Below are 12,675 nucleotides of genomic sequence, written 5' to 3'. Positions count from 1 at the left end.
GAAGGACTTTCTGTGATCCCACTGCATTTTGATCTAGTCTGTAATTTAAAACTTAGTTATATTCCTGGCTTTCACATTTCCTCAGCTGGCGGACTCCTAATTGCTCTCACAAAGACAAAACTTAATTGTAAAATGCCTCAGCTTCCGTCAACAGGCATGACTTTTCTCAGTTACTGTTCCTCAAACCTTTTGAAGCAGTCCACAGACACAATAACCCACATCTTCAGACTGAAAATACAGAACTGTGTCCTGAGGGATAGCTGTATGGTCCCATGCCATACACAAGCTGTTTGTTCTTGGACCAGCTCAGTCCAGTGGCTGGCATCAGAGAGACTCACTTTTGTTTCTTGTCCTGTTATGCCACTCTGAGGAAATCAGCTCTTATTGCAGGATTTGGTTTGTCTGTAATCCATGTTAAATAGCTGGTAAAGATGATACCAGCATAAGCAATGGCAGGGCCAAATCATCATGTAGGAATTTTGGAAGAAAATTACCAAAAAACCACAACTCTAGCTCAAATAGCAGAGCTAGTAAACCAGATTTCTTAAAGATCTGCATTTCGTGGTGCCCCCTATCCATGGAGAGCTGTTGGTATCTAACAAACGTGCAATGCAACTTGTCTTTCCATGGGTCAGGAACAACAGCTTTTCTTTCTGCTCTGTCTCTTACAAACAGGATTTACTGCATTTGAGGTTTCTCTCATTCATATGTACACATTTCCTCTGATCTGTTTTTAGTACACTTTGTTTCTTTTTATGCCTGTGTTTGTTCTTCCTGTCTTTTTTTTTATTATTCTGCACTTTAGAACATTTTTCTTTCTCTTAGGTCCTGCTGGGTATCCTCTCTGTCTCTAGATATGCCCATTCCCTCTCTGTTGTATTCATAGTCCTGTTATTCAAAGTAGCCTTTCAGTAGATTTCTCTGGTTTTTATCCTCAATTACAATAGTAATTCCAATGGTAATATCCTCAGTTAGTATAGTCTATATTACTGCAACACCCAGAAGCAGCAACCACACTATGCATTCCAAAGAGTCACTGTATGAACATCCTGGCAGGAGCAAATGAAGTCCTCAGAAAAAAACAGGGCAGAAGAAAAGGCAGGGAGACAAGGAAAGCACAGAGTTCAAGTGGCTTCCCAAAGGAGACAAAGCTGCTTATTGACACAAGAACCACCTGTGGACCTGATTCTTCCTTGTGCTGGGTCTTGTGTCTCCAGTTGCAGCTGTGCATTTATACTCCCTCATTAGCACTGTGGCACCATTCTTCTTTTCATAAAATCACTGTAAAACATGTGAAACACACAGCAGCTCAAAATTAAAGACTTTAACCATTTCCACCACATATGGAATGATTTCCCACCTCCCTGAGAATGCTGTACAGATGCAGATGTATGCACAGCCCTTGCTACTGCATATGCTCCGCCTTTCTTTAATTCTCTCCATGCTAATGCATCCCAAAATGCCCCAGATTACAAACATCAGCTGCTTTCCCTAATGATTGTCCTCAGCTATTTTGGCCTGCTGACCAACAGCACATCAGGGGATCACAGAATCATTTAGGCTGTAAAAGACCTCTAAGATCATCCATGCTGTCAGCCATGGCCCAGTCTACCCTGGCTGGTCCGTATCAATGTCTAATCACCTTTTCTGGGAAGGAATTCCTCCTGATGTCCACCCTGAACCTCTCCTGGTGCAGTATGAGACAGTGTCCTGTCGCTGCCTGTGAGCAGAGGCCGATTCCCATGCGGCTACAGTCTCTTTCAGGTACTTTGAAGAGTGACAAGGTCACCCCTGAGCCTCCTTTCCTACAGGCTAAACACACCCAGCTCCTGCTGGGTCTGCTACCTTCTCCAATTTCTCCCACTCGTTAAAGGCGGCTGCTTCAAAACCTCCAATTTCACTTTTTTGCAGAGTCAAAATTCCTCTGCCTCGTCCTGTCAGATCGTCTGAGGCTAAGATGGCGCCAGGCATTGCTTTCCCTCCCCGGAGTGAACTGAACTCTCCGTGAGGACGCCCGGCGGGCGCTTCCCGGGCGGAGGGAGGGAAGGCAGGCGGGCGCCTTCCCGGGACCCGCCACACGCGCCCTCCGCGCCAGGGGCGGCGCTGTCGAGCCGCGCCGCCGCTCCGCCCCCGCCTTTGTGGTGCAGCCGGGTCCCGGAAGCGGCGGCGGAGCGATGGCGGCGGTCGGGAGGGCGGCGGGGGCGGTGGAGCTGCAGCCGGATGGGGACGTGGAGGGCGGCAGCAGCAGCGAGCCGGAGGGCGGCTTCGGGCAGCTGCTGGAGGAAGAGGAGGATGGGGAAGATGCGGGCTACGTGCTGTACAGGTACGGCTGCGGCGGCGCGGGGCCGGGCTGGCCCGGGCTAGCACGGCATGGCAGGCACGGCACGGCACGGCACGGGGTGGCGGACGCGAAGTGGCGGGGCTGGGGCCGGAGGACTGGGGAGCTTCTGGGAGGGGCAGGGACACCTTTCACTAGATCGAGTTGCTCAAGGCTTTATCCAACATGATTTTGAACGCTGCCAGAGCTGGTGCATACGCAGCTTCTGTGGGCAGCCTGGTCCAGTGTCTCACCACCTCTACAATCAAAGAATTTCTTCCCAATGTCTAACCTAATTTTTCCCTCTCTCAGTTTGTACCCGTTACGCCTTGTCCCATCATGACAGTTTCTGATGGAAAACCCCTCTCCAGCTTCCCTCTAGGTCCCGTTTAGATACTGGAAGGCTGCTCTGTGGACGTCACACGGCATTCTCTTCTCTAGGCTGCACAGCCCCAACTTTTTCCGTTTGTCTTTTTGAGGGTGATCCAGTCCTCTTTTCAACATCGTGGCCCTGGTCTGCTCCAACACCTCCATGTCCTTCTTATGTTGGGGACACCTTTATGTATTTATATGCTGGTCTGTATTACAGACAGTAATGTAGCTAAAATAGTAGGGACTGTTCAGAGCAAGGATGTGTTACTGGACACGTGTTCATGCATGTCATGGTTTGAGTAGCATTTGTGCTTTTTAGAAACATTGAAAACACAAAAACATGTATTTACAGGGACAGAAAGGAATGGGCTGATATTGAACCTGTTCCTCAAAATGATGGGCCAAATCCTGTTGTTCAGATCATCTACAGTGAAAAATGTAAGTCTTAAATTTATTATGCCCTTAACCATTGTTGAAACAAGTCTTCATGTTTTGGATAATATTTTCTAGAGTGATACTGTGAAGAAATTAATTCATTGTGTTACGGTGCTTGTGTGTGGTGTTTTCACCAAGCATCTTTGAAGCTGAATCTTCACCTGAGATGTTAATAGCCAGGGTCCTCCTTTAGAATCCCCGTGGCTTAAGAGGTAATGCAGCAGACAGCATGGTTCATGTCACAAGGCATTTCCAGCCCACAAATGGAAGCAAAACATGAAGTTCTTGCAGCTGGTGAAGTAGTGAGAGTAAGCAGCGCAGATCTTTTATGATTGTTTTGGCTATTATTCTGATGGTGTGCTTCTAACATACTTGTGCAGCTTTGTGGTGTGCTAATACCCTGCACAGGTCTCAGTGGAAAATGCTTTCAGATCGGTAGGTATGATTAGTTTTACAGAGGTGTATTTAGAGCACAGAAAGTAGGAAGCAATTTAAAGGATTATTAACCTTACCCCCTGTTCAGGCCATTGGCTAAGATGCTATTCTCTATTTAGTCCGAGATGTCTATGATTACTTCCGGGCTGTTCTGCAGCGGGATGAGAGAAGTGAAAGAGCTTTCAAGTTAACAGCAGATGCCATTGAGTTAAATGCTGCAAACTACACAGTATGGTATGTAGTGATCTTGGTATTATTATTTCTGTGGTCATTCAGCTGCCTACCTTTTCAGTCTTTAATGTTTTGTTCATTGAATTAAGGCATGCCTAGTTGAATTTACACAGAGGAGTAGAGTACCTTTCCAGTGAGCTTCCAAAGAAAGCCCATGTTCAGTGTGTCCCATGCCTCATGTTAAGTCAGTGGTTTTCATTCATTTGGCTCTAAGGATATTATCAGTCAAGGTCAGGACTAGCCACAAAAAGGACGTTGCTGTTTAAAATTAGATTACTTACTTGATAATGTGTCCATGGCAAAATGCTGAACATGCCCTCAGTTGACTTTGAGAAGAGGCATAAAAACATGATGGCAAATAATTTATGTATTTACTACCAATAATAAACTACTAATACTTTTTGTATTTTAAAAGATCTGTCAAGTTAGGTAATAAATAAACAGTGAATTTCTGATATTCAGAGTAGGGCATTTTACTTACAAGCTAACAAGTACTTCTTGTACATCTTCATTCCACTAATTTCCATAAAATCAGAAGGTTTGCATTGTTTCAAGCACAGAAGTCTTAGTGTCTGTGACAGAAAACTATCATGGGTACAGATTAACTTGAACATGATTGTTACAATCTTAGATTATGTAGTGTTGCAACCAGTCATATCCTAGTTCAGTGCTGTTCCACAATTGAAAGCCCTTTAACAGAACTAGATATGTGGTTAAGGATTTTCCATTAGTTTTAGCTTTTTGCACTGTTTTTATCTCAGTATCATTTACAAGAACTGTGAACAAAGGTGATTCCATGTTCTTGTCTGTGAATTATAGGAAAGTCCTTTTGCAGTGTTCAAACGCTTGACTTTTATACAGGCATTTCCGGAGAGTCCTGCTGCAGTCTTTGGGAAAGGACCTCCATGAGGAACTTAAGTATATTACAGCTATCATTGAAGATCAGCCAAAGAACTACCAAGTCTGGTAAAAATCATGCTTTCTTTCCTGTTCTTAATGTTTTTGCAGATAATATTTGTTTTGTAAATTGTCCAGTTGTGGTGGAGGAGTTAAATGGAGTTGCATCATGTCAAAGCTCCTTTCAGATATTTTTTCTAAGTGTATGATTATAACATGCTAAGCAGGTGTTGTTTTCTTGTTAATTTCAATTTTTAGACTGCCAAAATAAGTCTGACAGGTAAAAAAAAAAAGATTTGTGAAAAGGCAACTGAGAACACACACATAAATTAGTATCTTATCTTTTATTGTGTTTTGGAGTTTGCCTGCCTGTTGTTAGGTTTTTCCCAAAATTAATAGGAATAGGCGAAAGAGCCATATTGTTATTGCTAGAGAAATTATGCAGTAGTAGAAAACCTTACTCTGCTGAAGACTTTGACCATAAGTGTGAAACTGTTGTTTCAGGTGACTATTACTTGTCTAAAATGAGATGATTTGCCATGGTGTATGTGTGGTTAGAATTTTTTGTAATATAAATATGTGTCACGCATTTCTCAGAGCCAAGTGAAATGTTCTGGTATGCTTAATTTGAAGTATTTAACTAGTGGGTTTTTTTCCTAAGTTGTGCACTTGCTATAAGCTGCTGTTATGTAGAACAAAAAAATTTAGACTTTGTTCTTCTCATCATTAGGCATCACAGACGGGTGTTGGTTGAGTGGCTGCAGGATCCAACCCGAGAGCTTGAGTTCATAGCTGACATTCTTAACCAAGATGCCAAAAATTACCATGCCTGGCAACACAGACAATGGGTTATTCAGGTATTGTATCCACAGAACTCTTGATTCTTTAAATAACCTGCATTTTAAATGTGTGGCAGAGGTTAGCTATAAACTTTCCTTTTAGGAAATGAGTTCAAAGAATTGAGTTGTTGTCTACTTACTGTTGTGTGCGTGAATTTAATGATGAGCTAGCATGTTCCTAGCTCACCTGCAGACTTTTCTTTTTAACTTTCTGTTGATTTCTTTAAAAAAGGGTCTATCTGATGTTCAGGCAACTTAAGAACAAGAATGTATTTAAAAAATAAAAACTTTTGATTGTGATACTTTCTCTTCCTTCCCTTTCTGTAGGAGTTCAAATTATGGGACAATGAACTCAACTACGTGGACCAGCTTTTGAGAGAGGATGTGAGAAACAACTCTGTTTGGAACCAACGGCACTTTGTCATTTGCAACACCACTGGCTATGATGACCCCGCAGTCCTAGACAGAGAAGTCCGGTTAGTAATGCTATTCAGTCTCGTATTAAACAGTATCCATTACATGAAAGCAAAGAAATACTTTCACAGTCCCCGTGGGCTTTGTTTTCTGATTTTTATCCACTTCTGGGACTAACATTCACAGTTAGCAGAACAAGTGTCAGGCTGAAGCAAGCTCTGCTTATCCTCGGCAAGCTGCTATCATGAATTGGTTTTCCTGGCCTGCTATTTATTGTGCAAACAAAACTTTGGGGTTTATGGTGAGCTAGTTATAGTAGGACAGGCTACAGAAGATCTGTGACACTGCTGTGCTGTTCATTAGTATTCTACTCCTAGAAAGTTTGGAAAGAGGCACTCTTCAGCTCTGGCGCCTGGAGCACCCCCCACCTTCTTCCTTCTTTCCTGACCTTTGTGTCTGCAGCAAATAAAACTGTGCAACTACCTTTGTTTTTTCTCTTAAATATGTTACCACAGAGGCGTTACCATCATTTCTAGTAGGCCCAGCTTTTCTAATGGCACATCCATCCTTGGAGCTATCAGAGACTGTCTCCGATAGACATGGAAGAAGCTACTGGCTGCTTCTCACAGAAGCCAACCCTGTAGCCACCCTCCACTACCAAAGAAACAGGCCATGCAAACCCAATACAGTGACATGGTTTGTAGGAAGAGGGGTTGACTTTTATGAGGAATTTGATGCAGCTGGAAAAATAAACCTCTCAAGAGTATGTGGTTGGCACAAAGAGAACTGCCTCTGTGAGATGGCTAGTTTCCAGGAAAAAGAGTTTTGTGCTCACTGTTTCTAGGTTGTGTGTTTGTGACTGAAGACAAACTGGGCTTCTAGACATATTTTACTACCCATGGTGGTAAGAGAAGCCTCCTCATACTGTTTTCACATCTCAGACTGCTGATTAGGGTTGATGTTTATGAGAAGATATTTGTCAAAAGTGAAGAAGCAATTAAGGTACTGCGATTTTTTATAGAGTTATTTTTCAGAAGAAGACTGAATCTCTGAATCTTTTGGTGCATTATTCATAGAGGATCCCAGGCCCCAACGTCTTCCACGGTTGTCTTTGCAACCTTCTAGAAGTTTTACTTCTCTTCCAGTTCATAACGTTCCTGTAGATTGGTGAATCTGAACCATTTCCATTACTTAGACTTTGATAACTTCAACTTTTTATTTCCAGAGTTTAGATGGGCATCCTCTCCTGATCTTGTCAAGATAATTGGGTACCATCTAAAGAACCAGACTGGCTAAGATTAAGATTTCCCAGATGTCACTATAGAAATGCCGGTTGGTTTATAAACTCGTTCTTTGTCACAGTGACTGCAGAATGTTTTAAAACAGTTTCAGTTGTGGGTATTTTTTAGTACTCTTGATATATCAGATACTCCTCTATTTGCAGCCTCTGAAAATCATCAGAATGCCTGGTTATGCTGGGAAAGGCCAGAAGATAAATCTGCTTTGTGTAGATGAAATGTGGCTTTGTGGCTGTATTGGGGGTGCCTTTTGTTGCTTTGCTTTTATAGCAATTGCCTCACTGTTGCTTTCATAGAAATGCTGCAGAAGGCTGTGTGAGCTGAAAGCTCAAGCTCTGCCTTTCTGTGGGTTTGCTTGAGTGCAGCCTGAGGAAAAAAGTTCTGCAAATAGGTACTGAACATACCACTTGTAGTCATATTAACAGAGTTCAGTTATTCTGGCCATTCTCAGCCCCTTGCCAATTCTGAGCATCAAGATATAAGTTACTCCTTTAGCATACCAGGAGAGTGTATTATGTTGTTTTCTCAGTGTTTTTGCTAATAATTTTGAGAACTGATTCATTATTATATAAATTCCAGCAAATTGAACACTTAAAACATAGTGTCTGCTTCTTTGAGACTCCTGATGATTATATTGTGAGCGATTTTTGACCTACCCAGGTGAGATGATCTACAGAAAGAGTGAAGTATAGGCTAGAGATAAGCATTTGGAAGCTTCTGGGCACATTCAGGTAATTTCTAACTGCATTGTTATCGGTTGCATTCATGACCCATTACCTTTTTCTTGCAGATACACTCTTGAGATGATCACAGCAGTGCCACATAATGAGAGTGCTTGGAACTACTTAAAAGGGTGAGGTGTATTTCTCCATGAGGCAAAGAATCTGTGGAAGGTGTCTGATGCCTACTTCTTAATTAAAGAGATTTTTTTTTTCTTCTTGTTCTAGTGTAGTGTGCTTAAGCAGGCAGACAAATACTGTCACAAAGGGTTCTTATATTCTAACCTAATTTCTTTGTAACTTTTCACTAAGCTTCTGGCCCTATAGTTCTTGCAGAAGGATTACAAGTACTTCTCATGCTTTTAAAAACTTGACCTGTAATGTCACTGTGTTAAAAAGCATAGATAGGAAACAATTAACATACTTTCAGTCTAATTCCTGTTCAGTTGAACAAAAACTATACCAGCTTACTACAACATGAGGCTATACTAGTTCTGCATGCTGCTTACTTTCTGACTTACTTATATTTGCAGCCTGATTTCAAACCTAATCTTCAAGTAACAGAATCATAACAAAAATGCAATTATTCACACCAGATTTCCCATCATTATGTGTCAAGCCTATTAACCTCTCTTCTAGGATTCTACAGGATCGTGGTCTTTCGAAATATCCAAATCTGCTGGAGGAGCTGTTGAATTTACAGCCCAGTCACAGTTCACCCTATCTGATTGCCTTTCTTGTGGACATATATGAAGATATGCTAGAAAACCAGTGTGATAACAAGGAAGAAACACTGAACAAAGCATTGGAGGTACATTTTGAAAGCTTGGTTTTTCTTCCCAGGGATGCTGCCTGTTCCTGTCTGGTTTTATAGCTTGACAAAATGAGATTGATTTTCATAAATAGAACAGGTTAGTTGTTAATCATGAGAAGTCTATGAAGAGTTTAACACAAAAACCAGACAATCACAAGGATCTAATGAATTTAAATATAAATAATAACTGGCCAGTTATTAAATTACTCTTAAATTTTCTTCATGTGGTGGTGAAGGAAGGTCTCTAATACTAGCTGCAGAAGAAAGAAGATGTTTGAATAATAGAGGAGTTTTCAGTGTTTACTTTATAGCATTAACTCACTCTCTTCTCTGTAGATTAATGAATTTTTCTCAGAATATCCATGTCCAAACAACCTCAGTTGAGCTCCCATGGCCCTTCTCAGCTCTTTCTAAGAAAGTTGACAGAATTAGCTTATGGCCAGCAGGCACTGGGGTATCAGTAAGAAATGTCAAGCACCACTTCCTAGAGAGCATAAATTACTTCTGGCAATGATGTGTATCTCCCAGAGTTTCATACTTGGCTGTTCCTTGTTGCAGTTTGTAGCATAGTTTTTACGAGAACACTTTCCATTCACTGTGAGACTGACTGGAACTTGAAGTTATTAGATCTGCAGTTCCACCTGGAGTCTTTGTGTTCCAACATTTTTCTTTCTCAGCATTTTCCATTGTTGTGTTCCAGGACCAGATTGTAAACAAGTGCAATTGGCTCCTTTATACTATTTCACTAATTTTAAGTTCTCTGTCTAAACATCAAAGCTCTTAATTTTTTAACTCCATTTCACTGAGTAAGGCAATGTCATCTGCATAATAAAAGGGAATTTAGTCTGAACATTTGCAGTGTTCAGACTGTGTAAAATTTACACAGCTTGTCCTGTAAGTAGTATTGATTTCTACTGTGCTGCTTACTCAGATCAAAATTTTAAAAAACCCCAAATATGTAGAAGTATCTGCACCAGCTCTTAATGTTGCATGAGAGAGGGTTACTGACTTGCAGGGAGAACATTTTTGGGACAGTCTGCTGAGGAAAAAAACAGAAATAAAAGATCTCCTGTCAGTCTATCAAGAGTATTGAAGATTCAAGAGCAGGATGATCTTCCAATGTTTGGAATTAAGTGGTTTACAGCCTGTTGGATGACTAAAAGACGTTCAAGGTTCTCAGGCAGTGTGTAGTATGCTCTAATACAGGGTGCATTAGGCTGGCATGGATGATGAGTGGTGGGCATGGGAGTGAGTCAAAGGGAACTCGTACAACTGAAATGGGCCTGGAGGGATTTTTGTGCAGTGTCAGATTGGTTGGCTACCAACTGGGGTTTTCATTAGTTTGATGTCATTAAACAGTTACAAATCCCATGAATAAAACAAATGTTGCAGAGGAACATATTTCTAACACTATCTGAAATACAGGTTGTATGCATTTTATAATTAAGGATTTTATAAGCTTTTCAGTTTAATACTCCAGTCTCTCGTTTTTCTTTCATAGTTGTGTGAAATTCTGGCTAAAGAAAAAGACACCATCCGAAAAGAGTACTGGAGATACATTGGAAGGTCCCTTAAGAGCAAGCACAGTTCAGGCACTGAACAGAGCAGTACACTGATGGATAAAGAGCAGTAACTGAAGATGGAAGAAAACAGTGTTAAGCTTTCAAGCTGTTCTAAAACTGTACTAAGTAGGGTCATCAACAAGTTCAAAGTCCATTTGTAAGTATTGCAATGGGAGAGGAGTGCAGGCTGCTGTATAGACCTCAGTTGCTGCTGCTACTGTTGATGGCTCTAGCTGCAGTCAAGAAATGTATTAAGGCTTAATTATTGAAATGTACCAGGTAGAGGTTTTAGTTCCTAACTAAAAATACATAAATGTATACCTATTACATTGACAGTGCTGCGTTAAGGGTTGGCCTTGATCTTAAGAGGTTTTTTCCAACATAAGTTACTCTACAAGTCTGTGAAGCACTAAAACCATGTCTCATGTTGTGGCTTACCCACTTGTGGTTCTTAACACTGTCTCATGAGTTTGCTTCAGTAGTGTGACTGCAGGTAACTTTTAACTATAGGGGATATGATCTTAAAGGTCTCTTCCAACCTAGAATTCCTGTGATTCTGTGATATAGAGTAACCTGATTAATGCAAGTAGGCGCTGCAGCTGTCGCCATGTGTGGGAGCAGCTGTGTAACACTGTCAGCCTATGCTGTTGTATGCAACTAACACCAAGTGTAATTTTTTAATAAAAATAGAGAACTTAGAGCATTTGTCTGGTTTCTTTAAATGTGTTTCTTTTGATCCTTGTAAGTGCATCGTTTGGTTTTTTTCAGATGCTGATAGAGGTAAAATATCCCCTTGTATAAGTATTGGATTCTATTGCATTGAGATGTCTTTTGCACTTGAGTATTCTTATCCCAGAAACTTTCAGGACACCTGATATATTCAGTGGAGCCCTGAATTCTTCCCTGCACAGACAGGAAAAATGCTTTGAGGATCCTGGAGAAGGTGTATACCTACATCAGAAAAATGCATCTACTCTGTTTTCAGCAAATGGTTATTGTAAACTGTGTTCTTATGGAGTGTTTGTCTGATATGAAATATTTTATTGGAAATGATCATAGAGGGAACAAACAAGTGCTGGTGTTTATTCCTTAATATGCTGTCTTTCTGACACTAAACATTAAATGGTGTTAACTGTGATTAAACAATAGTGGAAATTATTTTTTAACACTTTAAATTCTTTAATTCAATGCAGTCTTGAAATTCAAAACAACTCACAGGGAGTGGAATTCATATACAAAGCTGTGTAAATTTGTAGTGGTTTTGCTGCTTTCTCTGCAATAGGGAAAACATTTTTGTGTTTTCTCAAATGAACATTGAAAACAGACATGGACTTCAAACTTTTGGAGATTGGTTAACCTGGAGGGTTCTTTTTCTTTCATTCTTTTTTTTTACATGTTTGGGGTTTTTTACTATATTTGAAACTCTAATACAAAGCAAAAAGTGTGTTTCTACCCCTATGAGTTGTTCCTAATTGAAACTGTACTAAATATGGAGTACTGAATAGTCAGGGTGTTCAAGGACTTCAGGGTAATGTATTTGCCACTATGAGTCAAGAAAGCTCAGAAAGATGAACAGTGAAATACAATCCTTTAAATAAACATCATCAGTGAAGAGGGAACAGAATTCTTCCTCTGTCTTTCACAAAATTCAGAGGACACTTGGAATAAAGCAGAGTATTCTTTATAGACTAGCATAAATTTCAGCAATAAATCATCACAAGGTAAGATTGATGAAGAGTGTCCACAGGGACAGTGTATTTTGGGATGTGATCTGAGTCACTTGTGGGCTGAGGCAAGAGCTTAGATTTAGCCATGTAGACTTCCTAGTGGTAAGAATAGGTAGGATTCCTCTGACAAAACCTTTCTAGGGATATGGTCAACCTATGGCCTTCTTACTCTTGAAAATAATGTCTGTAAGTAATGAATAAGATTCTAGCAGAGTTGGTAGGGTTTTATACTGGTATCCTGGGTTGACTATATGATGCTTTTATCCCCAGTCGTCTGCTCTATTTATGCTGAATAATAAGTTTTGCACCTTTAAGACGTGTTCCAGAGAGTGAAGGGGGGAGAGAAGAAGCAGCAGTTTGTTTTCAGACACTGCACTTACTCCTCCACATTCCTGCTCCTGACTGTTGTCTGTGGAGGGACAGACAGTGGGACAGAGCTCTCCTTTGTTTTAGTTAGTTTTAACTAGCTGAGGCAAAGAAGTTCCCTGTACTGTGGTTTTTTTCCCTTTTTCTTGGACCTGTTCAAACCTGCTCTGGACTGAACACCCAGGGGAGCACCGGCAGCTGCACCTGTGGCCCACCGGGCCGGGCCTGGGCCGCGGCACTTCCAGCACC

General features: G+C 41.0%; 1 protein-coding gene across 1 annotated transcript; it reads left to right on the top strand.

Annotated features, from left to right (window-relative positions):
- The first annotated feature begins 2,159 nt into the window (after positions 1–2,159).
- Positions 2,160–11,031, top strand: FNTA (farnesyltransferase, CAAX box, alpha). Its single transcript, XM_058823671.1, has 9 exons — positions 2,160–2,323; positions 3,042–3,127; positions 3,679–3,793; positions 4,652–4,756; positions 5,418–5,544; positions 5,854–6,002; positions 8,029–8,091; positions 8,597–8,768; positions 10,273–11,031. Exons 1-9 carry the CDS (start codon positions 2,175–2,177, stop codon positions 10,402–10,404), a joined length of 1,098 nt encoding a protein of 365 aa, XP_058679654.1. The 5' UTR covers positions 2,160–2,174; the 3' UTR covers positions 10,405–11,031.
- Positions 11,032–12,675: the final 1,644 nt, after the last annotated feature.

The sequence above is a fragment of the Ammospiza caudacuta genome, chromosome Z (genome assembly GCF_027887145.1).
Source record: "Ammospiza caudacuta isolate bAmmCau1 chromosome Z, bAmmCau1.pri, whole genome shotgun sequence".
NCBI lineage: Eukaryota > Metazoa > Chordata > Aves > Passeriformes > Passerellidae > Ammospiza > Ammospiza caudacuta.
The sequence above is the reverse complement of the archived record's forward strand: the minus strand, read 5'-3'. Positions and strand labels throughout refer to the sequence as shown.

What these genes read in the sequence shown, in the direction of transcription:
- FNTA (XM_058823671.1), top strand. Translation starts at nt 2,175, where the DNA reads ATGGCGGCGGTCGGGAGGGCGGCGGGGGCGGTGGAGCTGCAGCCGGAT. An exon ending in GATCATCTACAGTGAAAAAT is followed by an intron (nt 3,128 to 3,678) that starts GTAAGTCTTAAA and finishes TTCTCTATTTAG; the next exon opens with TCCGAGATGTCTATGATTAC. An exon ending in CACTGAACAAAGCATTGGAG is followed by an intron (nt 8,769 to 10,272) that starts GTACATTTTGAA and finishes TTTCTTTCATAG; the next exon opens with TTGTGTGAAATTCTGGCTAA.